This window comes from Gavia stellata, chromosome Z, assembly GCF_030936135.1.
Source record: "Gavia stellata isolate bGavSte3 chromosome Z, bGavSte3.hap2, whole genome shotgun sequence".
In the NCBI taxonomy this organism is placed as follows: Eukaryota; Metazoa; Chordata; class Aves; order Gaviiformes; family Gaviidae; genus Gavia; species Gavia stellata.
The window spans coordinates 41097363-41114793 of NC_082637.1; the positions used below are offsets into that span (position 1 = coordinate 41097363).

The window sequence follows — 17431 nt, forward strand, 5'->3', positions numbered from 1 at the left end:
CCCTCTTTCCCCTCTGAGAGAGAAGAATCCCATCCAACACCAGCAGGCATGGTGCCGTGTAGACCACCCCATTACCAAAAAATCCAAAATTGTGTCAGTGACACCAGCCATGGAGCCATGTATTTATAGACTGGATCCGTCTGTTTCTTCCAGTATCGCTGCCCGCAACTGGAAGGATAGAGGAAAAAATTACCTTTGCTCCGGCTTCCCTTACGAACCATCCCAAGGCCCAGAGGCATCTTTTGATTGCCCTTGGGCTACATGTTGCAGCTTCATCACCACCCACATGGAAGAGCAATAATAGGTAATAGTCCGAGGGCTGTACCAGGCTAAGGAATTGCTAGGAATGCTGGGATAGAAGAATGGCTATGACAATTGAAGCTCTGTTCTTAGTAAGAATACAACAAATTTTAACTTTATATACATGGGGATCCTTCAATTTTAGACTATGCAAAATCAAGTAGTTGCTATCTGATTATCTAATCTGCTCATCTATATTCTCTGAAATTTCTCTCACCTTCACAATGCTTTCACTTTACATCTTCAAGGTACTCTGTTGTCTTTTAGCCCCTGCCATGTAATCTTCTTTCACAACATAGCTTCCATTTCCTCTTTGTAAATTTATCCTTCCCAAAATGACCTTAACTTCTAGTAGGAAAAATTTGTAGACCTTCCACACCATATTTCATATGCTCTCTCCTACCATTATGTCTGTGTTTTCTATTCAGATCAAAAACTGTCTGCAGGAGAAACCATCTTTTCTCTGTTAGATGTGTCTAATGAAACATAACCATACGTTTTGTTGGTGTTTGGGCAGTACTGTAGTGACCGAGTTATTCAAAACATAGGAGTGTAACAGTTTTGGCAAAAGAATAAAGCCCTCTGTGTTTACCCAGTTGGTGGTGGAAATGTAACTGTAAATGAAATATTAATTTTTAGTCTTAAGGGAAATGTAGTGATAGGTTTGCTAGGGCAAAATACAGGTTTATATGTGGCATACCTAAAAACCTATGAAAATGTGAGCTCAGTTTCCAAACAGTTTGTTTTTTCATAAGTCAAAAAAAATGGTTTTCTTTCCAAAAAGTTAAAATAGAAAGATAAATCCTCTCTTCCCACTCCTGTAATCTTGAGGTATTCCTGAAATTGCGTCATTTTTCTTGAATGACATATTAAACTTATCAATGGAAGTATTTACCAACATTAACCTAACTGAAGAGGTTGCAGGTGGTGTAATGGAAACTTAGAAAAAGATTTGAGTTTTTCATATTTGATTTCAGGTCTACAGAGACAAGCAAGCAATGATCTGCAATGCCATTTACCTCCACTTCCTGTGAAAACACATCCTGCGAAAGAGAGATTAGAGATGGTTTGAAGTTAATTGTGTCAGTAGGTCTAGAAATAAAGTGAAAGTTCAGAAAAACAGTGCAAAGCACAAACCAGGATGGCAGATATTCACTATGGAAATCAAACCATACTTCAGGACAGACAGCTTCTTTTTCATCTTCCATGGCTTGTTTCTTAGTGTGGTGATTAGTTTCTTTTTTTCTTCTACCTCTTCTTTCAGCTTGGCCAATTCCTCCTCTGTAATTGGCTCCTCCTCAGAGTCAGAATCAGAGCTTCAAACAAAAGCAGAAACAAAGACCATCATCAAAACTCAGAAAGGACAAAAGTTTTCACTGAAGCACATACTTGGTGTTAATTCTTGTTGACTTTTAGATCTGGATAAATGCTTTCACTCTTGCAGAGAAGGGAGGACACAGTTCACTTAGACTTGTTACTAATTTTGGTATGAAAGGCAAAGCCGGCACACAAAGTGCAGAGCCGCAGCTGAACCAACACTACACCCAGAGCATTCCATGGAGAGTGGGCAGCGCTCCTGGGGAAGTGTCTGACGGCCGCTGATTGTTCCTGCAGGAGTAATCAGCCTCCTAAGAGTCCAACCCAAACTCACAACAGGTAAGTGAGGACACTATAACTGCAGCCATAAAAATGAACTCGTTCACCCCACTTCCGTGTGTCACAGGAGAGAGAAGAGGCAACACAGCCACAGCAAAGACAAGTTTAAACACCAGATGACAGCCCAGCCACTGATCAAGGCAGTAATATTTCAGAGATGGGAAAGATTCAAAGCCACATTGCAGCAAGGCTGTGAGGTGTCCTAGCACTCAGACTAAGCAGATGCGATAGTAATGGCATCTCCCGGTGTGTTGTATTTGTAATTTGAACTTCTTATTCATGCACTGGTTTGTAGTACCTTTGGAAAGTAGTGCTGATTAAGGCAATGTCCACTTCCCTAAAACCTGCATAGATAACCTTTTCTGTGAGCAATCTTACATCTCATATAACGGTATATAGCAACGGTATATAGCAACAATTATGTGTGTCCTCTTCCTATGCCAACAAACAGGAAAATGATTAAAAGGAAATTATTAGACTCTGACTTCCTGCCCTAAAAATCTCACAGTGATGACTACCACTAAGTGAGCTCTTAGTAAAAGCAATTTGATGCATTTCTGTTTGTTTCTTGTTGTGTTTTCTTTTGCCTTTTTTTTCTGTTTTGAATGTTTGAAAATGTACTGCAGGCTTTTTAAAAATAATTTTCTAGTTTGTTTTAGGAACAGTTCATTCAGACTTTATCAGGCTGTTTTGCTTATAATTCACCTTTCTGAGAGTTTGATATTCAAAATCTGATGTCAGAGCTGAATCATTCATTAACTAAGTCATCTAATTGTATAGTTTTTGTCATCTGGATAACTAAAGAGTTATAAACTTTTTCTTCTACCAAAACAGACAACAGAGCTGTAGTTAAAGATTTGTGTGACATAAAGGACAAAAGGATTTATCAGCAAGAATATTTATGAAAAGTTTCAAAACAGATACAATGAAAGCAAAATTCTTTTTGCAATACCGCAAAATACAAATTTCTCATTGGTCATCTACCTTTAGTTTTCATGAAATACACATCATTATAGCAAAAGCTACAGGGTATCAGTTTAAAAATTTCAGACGCAGGAGAGTAAGTTAGCAAAGGAAAGAAAGAGGCTCTCATAGTTATCAGATGTCCTGCTATTAAAGACTCAAATGCTACATATTGAAAAGACTGTCACGTTAGAAAGTTGAACCCATCAGCCACAAAATTTCAGACTTCATGTGATAAAAAACAGTGCCACAGAAAATATAAATCTACAGAAAGAAAGACTGCTACTGAACACCAGACATATTTATTGTTATTCTGGTATGGCGACAAGCAAGTGAAGAACTATATGAATACTTAAGTCAAATGGATGAAGGTCAAGAAAAAGATTTGTGGATACAATTTTGAGGCATTATAATGCAGAAAGAGTATTGTCTTTAAGAAGAACAGAAGGACTAAAGGAGTCTGGTTTTGAGAGAACTTTAAATCCTTAATTGTTACGATCAGCTGCTTTGCATTTTACAAAGCAGACAGCAACATGCCCAATATTAAGGATTTCCTTTGACAGAAGATTGCTGGGTTATGCAAAATCAAACTATGCAGTTTTATGAGACTGCAGTGAGAGTGGTGGGAAATATGAGTGGTAGGTGCTAATGCAGTGACCTTACTGAGGAAAGGAAACTGAGCAGAAGACAAGTAGTAAAGTAGCGATAATATTGTGGATCTTGTGCCCATTGCCCACTACCGCTTTATGTGTCTTTGCAAATACATCTCATCTTTCATTTTTTACTTTCCTTTGGAACCAGGAAAATAACAAAAATTCCAAATCTCTAAGCATCTTTAAGAAATCAGTATTTTCAAGAGTGTTTACAGTACGCAGCCAAAGTTTATGCAGTTACAGCGGATTTTTCCTTTAGCTCGAGTGGTTGAACACTCTGAGATTCAAGCCAGAAAATCAGAGTTCTGTATCCTGCAATTGCAAGTTTTAGCCTTTCATGAAAGGTTGTGATTCATACATTTGAAGGCCTGAAGGGTTCATTGTGACCTTCAGGCTAACAAAAAGCATAAAGCATCACTAAATAAATTCACATCAAGCCGCCATCTTCCTTGGCTCCAATTCAATGCATGCAATGCATCTTTTCCTAAGTCAGTAGAGCTCTTAAAATCAATGGTGCTTCCTTAAAACACACACATAATGAACTTGCTCATACTATTAAACTGTGGTTTAGTTTTATGCCCATATTATACATCTGTGTTTTGGTTTTAGTTTCATCCTCTCTTTATGGTTGTGATCTACTTTTCTCATTATTTTCCTAAAAGCCATTTTATTGAGGTAAAAATTAAGATTAAAATGTTTTCTTGGAGCTTGGATGTTTCCAGGGAAAAGACTGGTAGGGCTTTAAGAGTCTAGAGTGACAAGTGAATAAATGTGACTACATTTATTCCTAGTTTTTTGTGAAAACTCTATTGTTTATTGATAATCCGCATAACATCCCCTGGCACTTAGTGCTCTTCAGCAATCTTCCTGCTAGCAAAAATATGCAGTGCCTGTACTGCCTTAATCGTCCATGTACCTCTGGACTTTTGCATCAACTTTATACTCTTGAGTAATCCTACAAAAAATCAGTCGATTTGCTCACATATAGACCTACATAGTAAAAACAGAAATTGCGCAGCCTAGGCAGAATATAAGAATCCTTCTCTGAGGATTTGTAGCTCAAGTGACTGCATATGGTTTCTATCTAAGACCAATCAATCACAAATAGACAAGCCAGTAAAGAACAAAGTATCTTTTCAACCTAGGAATATCACAGATCTTCACAGTGAGACTATAAGGAACAATTTTCATGGATATTTCTGGGATTATGTTTATGTTTATGAACAGTGTAGAGCAGGCCCTCCTCACACCCTCATTAACAGGTAAGAATCAATCACGTCAACAACCAATAGCATCTAAGAGCAGAAGGCTTAAAACTCACCCAGAAATAACTCCTTTCACCATGAAATTACCCTGTGAAACTCACTACCACAAAGTAGCAGAGATCAAAATAATGAGGTTAAAAAAAAAAAAAGAATCAACACAGAGTTCATCTATGATTCCTTTATGTCCTTTATGTAGAATAATTAGGGCATAAAGAGGTTTTCCCAATTTAGGTGAAAAGTAGGGGGGAGGAAGAGGGTAACAGAACCAGATTCTACTGATTTGTACTGTGACCTAGCCAAAAAGGACAGTGTTTGTAGAGTTTAGCAAAATCTGTAATGACAGCAGCAAGTACACTATTATCTCCCTGCCAAATATCACATTCAATTTTACTTTTCTTTTTGTTTCACCGTTTTTTCATTTTTTTTCTTTCTCAACTTCTTATTTTACACTTATCATGCTTTTTCATGCTGAAATGTCTTGGGAATTAAAAAACTACATCAGCAAGGTGTACTTTTAAACAGTACATAGCATTTGTTGTGATAGGTCCTCATGAACTTGCTAGACAGGCTATATTTCTATGCTGCCACCCTTCTTTCTCTCCTGAAAGTTTGCAAATCCTTTATCTGAATCACAGCTGAACTAATCACCAAAATATTTTCCTTTGTTCTTACATTATTTTTGTTTTTCTTTTAAAAAATCTTTTAAAATATTCTCATATTTATTACTCTGTAATCTTGTAAGCTCGTCTCCTAAAAGTCTAAAAATATGATGTTCTTGAGGTATCTTCCAGAGCGTCCTCAGTTTTTCCTCAAATGTTATGCTTATTACTTCAAGAACAAAGTCTTGATCCAGGTAGCAATTTCTAATTACTTAGCCAAAACATATGTATTTTAATGTTAAGAACTTTGGAAGACAATGAAAAACATTGTGCCCTCATTTGAGTTTATATTTTCAGTGGTCTTTTTTGTAATTAACACTCAACAAATATTTACAATGGAAGATAATAATAAGCAAAGGAACATGGATTGGCACATTCAGGACTGTTGCTGTATGAGTACAGGAAACTGCACAGAGGGGTATAATTGGCACTAGAGTGAAGAGCCAGCACCAAGAAAGATTTTAAGCATTCTTGTATGGAAGAGAAATGAAGTAGAAGTATATTGAAATGGGATCATGGACAAATTAATGCAACAGCATGTCTCACTGTATTTTTTTCTTTCCTTTGACTCCCGTTGTGCTCTCCAGTGATGCCTTTGGGAACACAAACAGCTGTAGCAAGTGCTGAATGGGGGAAGGGGAATCTCTCTCTCCATTTGCTCCATTATACACCATTCCCAGGAACTGTTTCCTTTCAATAGCATGAGAAGGGACAGGGAACAAGGGAATGCCAGGATGCCAGAAAAATACAAAATAATTCTCTGAAGTGCTCCGCATCAGTGGGGTCTTCCAAAGACCCCAGGTTTCATTAAATGTTTTGGAAAAGTGAACAGCAGTATTTCAGAGGGAGTGGGAGACAGACTGGAAAATCCCATCTCAGTCCTTGGTTCTGGGTTCTTGAAATTTTGGCACTGATCTTTTATAAAAGGCTGGCTCAAACCTGGCTGGGAAACAAGAACTCGATCTTGTGAAAAGTGTCGAGATTTTAGTTCTGCACTGGAAATAAAACTAGACCTTGGGTTTTTGATGGGTTATCAGCTCAGGCATTGGGGGATTCTAGTTTTGGGGAAAGGAAAAAGCAGGAGAGATCTCACCTGTTATCACCTCTTTCTGTCATTTGCTCCCCTCCTCTGTCACTTTCACTCCCTTTCTTCAGAGAACAGCTCATAAACTTAGTATATTTAACTACAGTAAGTGTGACCCTGGCTTGTGTTTCCATTCTGCCTGGCCAGATTTGACTTAATCCTCAGGGTATCGGCAGTCCCAGAAGGGCCTGGCTGGTTGTCTCCCTAGGTCCCATCCTGGACCTGTGACAAACCTCTGACTTCATTTCACCAAAGTGGCTATGGCTTTGTGGAAAGTTTCCATTTCATCCAGCCAGCATTTCCGCACTGCAGGAAAAAAATATATCTGTCCAGCTTTAATGGGGTTGTAATGAGTAAAGGAGTCATACTGACTCTTGGTATTTCACAGCTACAAATGAAAGCAGGTATCTTTTATGTAAGATAACAGTTTTATATTAAAAAAAATATATTTACTGAATTACCCAGAGCCTGATTTCTTTTTGTCTTTTTTCTTCTTGTTGGCCTTCTCTTTTTTCCCTTTCTTATCAGGCTTTTTGTCCTGTTTCTTGCCTTTCCCACTTTTACTCCCTTTCTCATCTTCCTCAACTTCATCATCTTCCTTGGATTTCTGATTTGTGTGGTTCTTCCTGGTTTTTGCAGGGTCCCCATCAGAATCACTGCCCTCATTTCCAGCTGATCGCCCCCGTCCTCTACGGTTTCTGTGCCTGCGATGCCCAGCTCTTCTTGTCCCATCTTCGTCATCCTCATCCTCCTCACCACCATGCCTGGCTCTCCCTCTGGCATGTCCCCTTCTGGTTCTCGGTGTTGTTCTCTTCCCCCCTTTATCTGTGATGGAGAAAAAAAACACATGAAAGAAGGCAGTGTGTTAGAGAGACACCTTTCCTCCTCCTTCATTCATACAGATAATCAGAAAACATCTGAGTGTGGCCTCAAAGTAACCCACAATGCTTACCTGTTCCTTTGACATTTTCTCCATTCTCAGCTGCACTGTCTTCTTCATTGTCAACATCACTGCCATCTGGGAAGTGAAAACAAAGGCCAGTGCATGTGAAGTGTGGATCAGTCATTAGGAATGCAGGAGTTTTAAGAAATTCTTGGCAATTACTGCGTTGTGCTCCCTTACACCATTTCACAAACCACCTTTTTGGAACATGGCAAATATTTTTCAAGAAATAAGATGAAGACAGAAAAAATAGTTACACTTTCCTTCAGCACTCAGATAACTAAGCCCCAAAGTGATGCCATGAAGAACTCCATCTCATGGAAGAAATATGTAGGACAGGAGGACGCTCAAAAAGAAACACTATAGTAATTTCCTACAATTTGAGGAAAAGAACAAGGAAGATGAAAATGTTTCTCAGGCAATTCTCAGAGATTTTCTTAACGTGAAAGATAAGCACTGGCTGAGATTAAAGAAGATTAAAAGGATCATTTTCCAGTTTGACTGACTGGAGGGCATGAAGCTTCACCGCTACAGCATGCTGGAAAAGCGCAGTCCCAGAAGAAAGAGGAGACATACTCAGTTCCAGCTACCAAATCTCAAGGCATAGTGACAAAACTTGACCCAGATCGCTCGTGTGCTGTGCCACAGTCCTCTTCTACTACTCAGGAGATGACAAAAACATTGGAGATTCTAGAGACAGAGCCTGTTTACAGAAATAAATAGTATTTCTGCTCGAAACATCTTCGGTTTGGGGTGGATCTCTTGCTTAAATTTTCCAGTCTCAGTAAGTTCAATAAGAGATGCTATCTCTGCTACGCATCAATAACCAGGAAAGTATCCAATTAATTTTCCTGGTACACTTTGAAACCAGGATCATGCATATATAGAGAAGAAAGAAAAATACCCTTCTCTTTCATACACATTATATCTGTCATTATACTTAATTAATATGCTCTCTGCAAATATTGGTATGAACGTATTATTTAATGGGTCACTCCTGAAACTGCTAGTGGTACTCACCAGCAATGTTTCTTCAGAAGCAATCCAACTAATAACTGAGAAGCCAGGAGCTAATAGGCTCTCTTGAAGTATCTTTGAGCTTGTACGTGTGGGACAGCACTTGAGACACACAGTGAAATATATAAAAATAGATGGTAGCAGGACATTAATGAGGAGGCTAAGAAATATTATCATGACTAGAAATAGGCAGCTGTCATTCCACTCCTATACACAGCGTATGTTCCAGATGTATGTTGTCTAATTTCCCCTCTGTACAGACAGGACGGGTGACATGTCATGATCATGTCATATTTGCATTTTTCAGCCAAGAAGAAACTACAGTTATCTTCCTTCTTTGTTCATCTGTAGTATTTTTGATTTTTTTTTAATATTCTGTCTTTTTCCCTAGTTGCCTAGTTCCTTTTATAAATTTTATTAAGCCACTAGTAATTCATTGAAAATTTATACACAAATTGATTTATCTAGGGACCGCTGTAGGCACAACTTCTTAGCTTTACCCAGTATCAAAGAAAAGGAATAAAACATGTAAGGCTGCAAACAAGAAGGAATCTAGTGTTTTGTTTCACTGTGTGCAATAATGGGCAAAGGGTTATTATCAAGAATTTGACAGGCATTTTAAAACTGGGATATGTGTTGGGAGTCTAAGTTTCCTCCACAAAACATTTCATTGTAATTACATATTCTATCATTTCCACAGCATCTTCACAATAATTTTTTAAGACTATGCAAAAAAGTTATCATTTATTATCATCCATGGAATGTGAAAGTAAGTACTCCTTTGTTCTGTTTGGACATATGCCTTCTCCTGCTGACAGTAACAGGATCTCCATTTGACAAAGATCATTACGTTACTATTGAAAGCTTGCAAAGATGAAGACAGACACTTCTAAAGAGATACTTTGCATGCAACAATAGAGCATGGTCTTTTATTGCAACTAATGCTTTTGCTGATCTCCTCGAGCCAAACAGAAATCCCAGGGAAGCACTTTAATGGTAGAAGATTGGCCTCACTGCAGATTCTGATGAGCTCATACAGCAAGCAAACAGCTGGAGGTTTATCATATATACTGAAACAAGCATTAGCAGTGAAAGTGTATCATGCTCGAGTTGACATCATATTGACATAATAGTGAAAGTGACAATGGACTGTGCAACAAAGAGGCTTAAGCAGGGCAGAAGGTAGCTGTTGGGGTTTAACTAATTCTAATAGCATAAGAGTGACAAATGCGCTAGTCTGAATCCAACATTTCAGGTAAAATAAAGTGTTAAACTAATTAATACATTTCAGGCTGCTTGAACAAAGTACTACTAAAGCAGAGCGTATCTGTATAGTGACTCCTGCGTGCTTATGCCTTTTTTTCTTCTAAATGCTCAGGCACATGAGTGATAAAATTTTTTAAAAAAATCAAGAAAAAGCATAAAATCAGACAGAAGTATATATTGCCACAAAAAAACCCTAGAAAAAATCACCCGTGATTACATGGACAGGCTGGATCAATGGGCTGAGGCCAACCGGATGAAGTTCAATAAGGCCAAGTGCCGGGTTCTACACTTCGGCCACAACAACGCCAGGCAATGCTACAGGCTTGGGGATGAGTGGCTGGAAAGTTCCCCCGCGGAAAAGGACCTGGGGGTGTTGATCGACAGCCGGCTGAATATGAGCCAGCAGTGTGCCCAGGTGGCCAAGAAGGCCAACGGCATCCTGGCCTGTATCAGAAATGGTGTGGCCAGCAGGAGTAGGGAAGTGATCATGCCTCTGTACTCGGCTCTGGTGAGGCCGCACCTCGAATCCTGTGTTCAGTTTTGGGCCCCTCACTACAAGAAGGACATTGAGGTGCTGGAGCGTGTCCAGAGAAGGGCGACGAAGCTGGTGAGGGGCCTGGAGCACAAGTCTTATGAGGAGCGGCTGAGGGAACTGGGGTTGTTTAGCCTGGAGAAGAGGAGGCTGAGGGGAGACCTTATCGCTCTCTACAACTACCTGAAAGGGGGTTGCAGAGAGGTGGGTGCTGGTCTCTTCTCCCAAGTGACTAGTGACAGGACTAGAGGAAATGGCCTCAAGTTGCGCCAGGGGAGGTTCAGGCTAGATATTAGGAAAAAGTTCTTTACTGAGAGAGTAGTGAAACATTGGAATAGGCTGCCCAGGGAGGTGGTAGAGTCACCCTCCCTGGAGGTATTCAAGGAGCGTGTGGATGTGGCATTGTGGGATGTAGCTTGATGGACATGGTGCTGTGTGGTGTTGGGTGGGTTGTGGCTTGTTGTTGTTGTTGTATGGCGTGGGTTTTGTGGTTTTTCTTTTTGTGGTTTTTTTTGGGGTTTTTTTGTTTTTTTGTTTGTTTTTTTTTTCCAGGTTGGACTCGATGATCTTACAGGTCTTTTCCAACCGTACTGATTCTGTGATTCTGTGATTCTGTGACTTGTGCAGCTAGAAGAGTAGTGGGTACTACAGACATATCTAATAAGCACAAACACAGCTTCAAAAGTTATTTCTGCAAAAATTTAAAATTGCAGCTCCAAACTGAACGTCAGAACATTCTTGCCTCCACAGTCCCGTGCTCATATAGAGATGAAGAATGTTAGAGGTTTGTCCTTCTCATTCTGGTGTATCCACAGAATAAGAGACCTCTCCCAGGTCCTGGGGTATGATGCAGAAAGCTTTGTACTAGAATTTATTTTTAACAGAAGGTGGAAGCCAAGGACGACTCTCCCATCCTCCAGTTTCCTCTCACTCCATGTCATGAGCTGTGTCACTAGCATAAAAGGTGAACCTCAGGGTAGAACTAAAAGTTATTCACTTGCGACAGCTCTGACAGCAGTTGATGCTGTTTAGGAGGAACAAAATCACTGAGGAGGGGGATGAAGGAGCTTTACTGCCCCTGAGGTCTGTCCTGAGCAGCATGTATGTACGCATTCATGTAAGCTGCATAGCTACCCCACACTGCACCCACATTACAGCTATCCCTGGAGACCTGTAATTCAGACAAGCTGTATTAATAATTGCCTTTTTGTGTTTGGGGGTTTTGCACATGTCATTGAAAGACCAATGTTAGTTGGTTGGGTATTTGAGCAATAAGAGACATAAATAATCATTACTGTATTTAACATTATTATTATTATTATTATTATAAAGCTATTTCAGGTCATTAACTCTGTAATAATTTTCAAAGTGGAAAGCAAGCGGCTAGGCAGCTCATAACTCAGCACTTGAGCTGCTGGTGGCAAACCCTGTCTTATTGAATTATTGGAGAAGCACTTCAATGATATACAAATTACATTTCATGGTGACACTAAATATAAATGCAGTTTAGCACGAAATTTAGATGTTCTTCTATAAACCACAACACAGGAAAACAGTGGAGTGCATTCCTCAGGCACTGTATTATCAACCTACAGGAAAACTGAAAAGCATTTTTGATGCTTTGGTTTGTTAAAATAGAAATGTATAGCCTTTGATGCAGGAACAAAATCATCACTATGTGGGATCCTTTTCGGTCTATATACTTGTCTTCTGCTTTTTTAAACAGATCTTCATGTGATCTGACTTACCAAAGTTCACTGAATCCTCCACTAAAATCAACTAAGTCTCACTAAAGCACTGTCTAGAATTACTTATTGTTCTAGAAAAAGGTTGATAGGACCTCATTTCTTCACAGTATTAATATTCATAGGGCTAATATCAGATTATTAGGCTTTGAGTCAGCTAACCTGAGTTTATGTGACCCAGAGCAAACCATTGCTCAGCTGTTACATCTTCCAGGATACACCATCCTGCCATAATGATACATATATCATTAGGTATATTTGGAGCTATAGTCCATAACTCCTTACGCTCCAGGAAACCAAATCACTTTATGCTTTTTTTTTCCCACAGTAGTTTAAGGGAAACTTTCTCATCTTTCTAGAGTAAGGGCAGGGAAAGTGTAATGTGAGTAAGCTATCATTTGACTTGAAGTCTTATTTATGTTTTAGGCTGTAGCCACAAATGAGCCAATAAGACTTAAGGAGGGCATCCTGAACATGGTCTCAGACTAATCTGCAAGTCAGAGACTGCAGTGAAGGTGGAACATCAGGCAGCTCAGGAGAGAGCTCAAAATGTTGACATGTTGGCTGGTGAGGAAATTAAGGACAGAAAAAAATGTGTAAAACCATAGCAATCTTTGCTATATGAGGTGTCCTTTTAGCAGATTGTGGGGGCTGTGGTATCCTCACCTTATTCTCCCAAGTGGTTTGTACACCACTTATCACATGGTACTAGTCAAGTTTCATGTTTTGGGTTTATTTTAATCTTGTTTTACACTGACAAAATTTCCTTGATTTTTCACAGTGAGAGGGATAATGATTCTTGGAACTACCCTGTAAAATATGGCCCACTGTTGCAATATTACTGCTCACATTACTACTATGCAAAACTGACTGCTATTAATCAATTCTGCTTGCAGGTGCCCTAAAAAAATTCAGTGGTATGCAAAGTAATCTGTAATTCAAACAATGCTATCAGAGGTTTTGTATCTGTTATAAAATATATTTCTACTTTATTTATTAATTGTCAAGCCAATGAAATGGTTCATACGCAGATAGAGCCTTGCAAGCAATTATTGTGTTTTCCTCTGGACTGGACTGTGCTGGATTTTTTTCAGTGCTGAAAGAAATCAGCCTAGATAGCTAATAAACTGGGTGCCCAACATGTAGAAATGTCAGCAATGAAAGATCATATTAGTCAACAAATGCATGTGAAGTCAAAAAGAATAGGAAGAGTTATATAATATTCGATTCTAGGTATTTACATACGTTTCCATACTATTCTTTCTGATCATGTAAATATGTGAGTGTTTCACAACACTCCTGTGAAGATAAATATCACTAGAAGTAACAGCTGTGAAACACACTGGAAATAATATACCAAGATCTCACAGGAAGTCTGTGGCAAGAGTGAATTGGTGCAGACTTCAACATCCAAGATTTGAGACCTTAATACTGTAGAACCCATCCTCTTATTGTATTTCCAAACCTTGAGAAAAACAGCTTGGCCCACTTTGGGCACAGGAGAAGGGGACTTGAAACACAGAAATTACAAATAAAAATTGCATTTAGAGAACAACTGGAACACTTAGTATTTGAGACCATGCTTGATTTTTCTTCTATGTTTTTCCCAGTTAGTGTTGCAATTTTTTCTTCCAGTGGGCTAAAATAAAACTCACAACCCAAAAAAATATCCTGTCCAGCAATAGCTATGAATTTATGAAGTAAAATAATAATTCTTATTCAGTTACACTCACACTAGCAAATATAGTGCTTATTTTTCTGCACCTGAATTGGCAAGGTTGTAAATACTAAAGTAGGCAGAATATTTATACTACAATGTCATAAAACCACTAGTGTCTTGGAAGACTTATTAGTCTTAATGTACATGTTGTGGCCTGCAGACTTCTACACCCAAAGATTTTCCAGAAGTTGCTTGAGGGGCAATAAGCTTTCCCTCTCTGCAGATTGCCAATAAAGAGAATTTGTGCAACTAGTTGTAGCCCAGTCAACGTTTGAAAATTACAGACGGGAACCACAGGGAAGAAATGGAATCCATTCTATTCACATCCATAAATTTCTGATGTGTTTTCCACTGGTAAGGAAAATTACAAATGTTCTACTAAAATGACAGAGACTGAGCTTGCATAGATCCAGTTGGCACTGTGGCTGGGATTGGGCACAACATCTGATCTCACTTTGCTCTTTCCAGTTGTCTTCTGGGCTGTACTTACACACCATGAGGTTTGAGTGTTGTCTCTCAGTTTGCGGGTCAGGACTTCTCTTATGCAAAGTTCCCCTTTAGGGATAAATAAATTTATGCACGATTTCAGCGCAAGAATTTTAGGCCAAATCTGATTTTGCTATTATAAAACCTACAGAAGGCAGAGGAGAAAGATAATTCGGTGAGAAACCCCTCAGTATTTCACCCTCTTCAGGAAATCATGGATAAAAGTTTCCAGGCTACTGTGTCTTACACTATCACTGTGGATACACCCACATTTCCCTACCTATGCCAGACAAAGACCTAACCATGTAGTGCTTTGTCCTACCCAAGGCTAGAGATCTGACAAGCTTGCAGCACCCATTGGTTACTGTAATAAAACAATAAGGAGAAGCCACATTTGTATTGTGTCTTCATCACATAGTTGGCTTGATAGCCAGCAATTTTTCATTTTCATTGCAGTCTTTACTGCAAGAATGAGGATCAGAATATTAGGTGTCCAACGCATTGTGGGAAGTGTGAGACTGCAGTAAATCATACCAATCTGACCTTTTCAGGTTCTGAAATGTGATTTACTTAGCTTATTGTCATTCATTCATAGCACTGTTAACATGGGAAGAACACATGTTAATATGGAGAAAACAGTTTATGTTCAAGTTACAGGTACAACATTCTAAGCGGATCTGAAATCAATTGTATTTTTGACTACCTCGTGAGAAGACAGCTCTTTTAAGGTTGATGCCTACAGCTGACCAGCTGACCACAGATTCTTTTTATTACTTTTAGAGAATAACAGGCACTTTCCATCTGATCTCCTTTAAACATCCACTCTGAAGATTTGTGTCCTAATTCTTCTTTTCCTGTATGAGAAGCCTAGAACAATGAATTCACATTCATGAACCATACATCTCCTACTATCATAGATTTTGCAGAAGACATGGTATGAAAGAAGAAGAATGGCCAAACCAGGGCTTCATTAGACCTAAAGATATCAAAAAACAAAAATGTATGACTACATTTTTGCAACTGTTGGGGTTGTCCATTTGTTGTCAGAATATTCCTCAGGACAGTCAACAATGATGAAACAAAACCTCCTGTAAAGAAATTGCAACTAGATTAGTGTCTGAGCTCTGTGCTGACTAACTCCAGCCCTTGGAACATTTTAAGTCAAAAGTGGACTCAACCACATTCTGAAAGTGTATCATAGTTACTTATAGTGGAGCTCCAGCTTTGTAAGTCTTCTTAAATCAAGACTGAGTCTTGAATTTACTCACACGATCTCATCTCGAAATATATTCATAACTGTCATTAAGGTAGTTAGATTTTATTATAAATTATGTACAGGATAAATTTTCATGCAAAATGTGTCAAAGACTGATCATGATTCTGCAACCTAAAGATCTCAACCTTCTCCAGTTAAAAGATGTGTGGTTTTTGTTCACCATGGGAATGCTAACCTCTGTACTTTGAATAAATAATAAAGTCGCTTAATCAGAAGATAAGTAAATTTAGTCAGATACCTGCAAGTAGAAGGCAGATGTTTATGGTAAACTTAGAACCTTGATATTCTAAGAATTTATTCATTAGAAATACTTATAAAGATGTGTATGTTCTATGTCATGTTCATTTTGTTTCTTCTTCAGATGAAAATTCTGCTGAAGCTGATAAGTATTTTGCCTATGCTACATTAAATTCTGTGTTTCTTTCGTGTTAAAATGAGCTCCATTAGCATGTATTGCTTGAAAATTAAATTTGCCCGTAAAGGGACTTACAGAAAAAACTGGAGGAAAAAAAACCATGAAGGTGCTCAGACAACAAAAGGAAAGAAAATAGGATGGACTCTTAAAATGAGCTACATGTTATATTCTGCTGAAATGCTAAGCAGACCCTTCTGATGTTTTCTATAGAAGCAGAACCCATTTTATTACTATTGCACGTTACAAGTGTGGATTAAAAATATAGAAAGCACTGTTTAGTAGCACTAGCCTTGGTACTCAGCAAGACCTAATGAATTCATTCAGAAACCAGTGTAGAGTAAGGTCCCTGGCAATTTTCTTCCATGCTGAAGATCAGAAATATCATGCCGGTTCCATATGAAAAAGATCTATATTTTGGAAAGAGTAGTATTGCCCATGAGAACTGAAAGCACTTCCCATATCAAAGATTTGCCTTGCACTTTGCCAGAATAAGCCATTAGGCATTGTCATCCTACAAAAACATTTCTTACATCCAAAATAGTGCCGTATCAGTATACAAATATTGTTAATCTTACTATGACAGATGTTTGACATTTTATACCAAATACTGAAAGCAATAAGAAAAAGAGTCATTGCCCTTGTGTAGCTTACAGAAGCCACAAAATACCCTGGTTTTCTTAATCTTCCCTATAAACTACATATAGATGTAAGACAAGTAACAGGGCTGTGGTTGCACTCTCTTGATTTACTAACTAGTGGAAAGCCACACTGCCATGCTACAACTAGCCAACTTACACAGCAAAGCTGCTTTCAAAAGCCAAGTAAACTACATTTCTGAACAGAAGATAATGAACTGTGACAAAGGAGATTTTGTATTAGAAAGATCAAGAGGAAAACAACACTTGCACACTGTTGAGCTACATGCAGAAAACGAATATGTGCTTAAGACGCATAATTATAGTTGTAATTACCATTTCCTTCAATGGCGGTTGGCTTTTCACATTTAGTCATCATGACTGTATTTCACAGGGCTGCTCCAGCTGCTACCTGTATAAGAGACTGTCTGAAGGTTGAGTGGTTCAGGATGAAGTGTACCACATCAACTTTGTCCTGTCTGTCACTGAACAGATGGCACTGGTGAAGTTTCACTGACTGAAATATAAGAAGATACTAATTTCCTAAGTGATTAATCTTTCATGAATGTTTAGCTTACTATTTAGGGTTGGCATGCTAGGGTCAAAAGAATGGAAGAAATTGTTCACCTTCTTTATTATTATTACTGAAAAAGGAAAAACTCCCCTGCAATGTACTTATTTATGACAAATACTAATGTTTAAATGCTCAAGTGCCTTACTGAGCAAGGATGTTGCACATTGTCCACACTCTGATGCTGTATAGAGATATACATTTCAGCATGTGCAGCACATTACATGGATTTTTTTTTTCTCATG

General features: G+C 38.5%; 1 protein-coding gene across 1 annotated transcript in view; it reads right to left on the reverse strand.

Annotated features, from left to right (window-relative positions):
• The window catches only part of TMC1 (transmembrane channel like 1), a 73258-nt gene extending 56267 nt beyond the window's left edge, over positions 1-16991 (reverse strand). The window contains exons 1-4 of the mRNA XM_059834149.1: positions 16952-16991; positions 7533-7598; positions 7042-7405; positions 1476-1616 (exon numbers count right to left, since the gene is read on the reverse strand). Coding sequence (XP_059690132.1) covers positions 1476-1616; positions 7042-7405; positions 7533-7598; positions 16952-16991 — 611 coding nt within the window. The remainder of the gene's footprint in view (positions 1-1475; positions 1617-7041; positions 7406-7532; positions 7599-16951) is intronic.
• Positions 16992-17431: the final 440 nt, after the last annotated feature.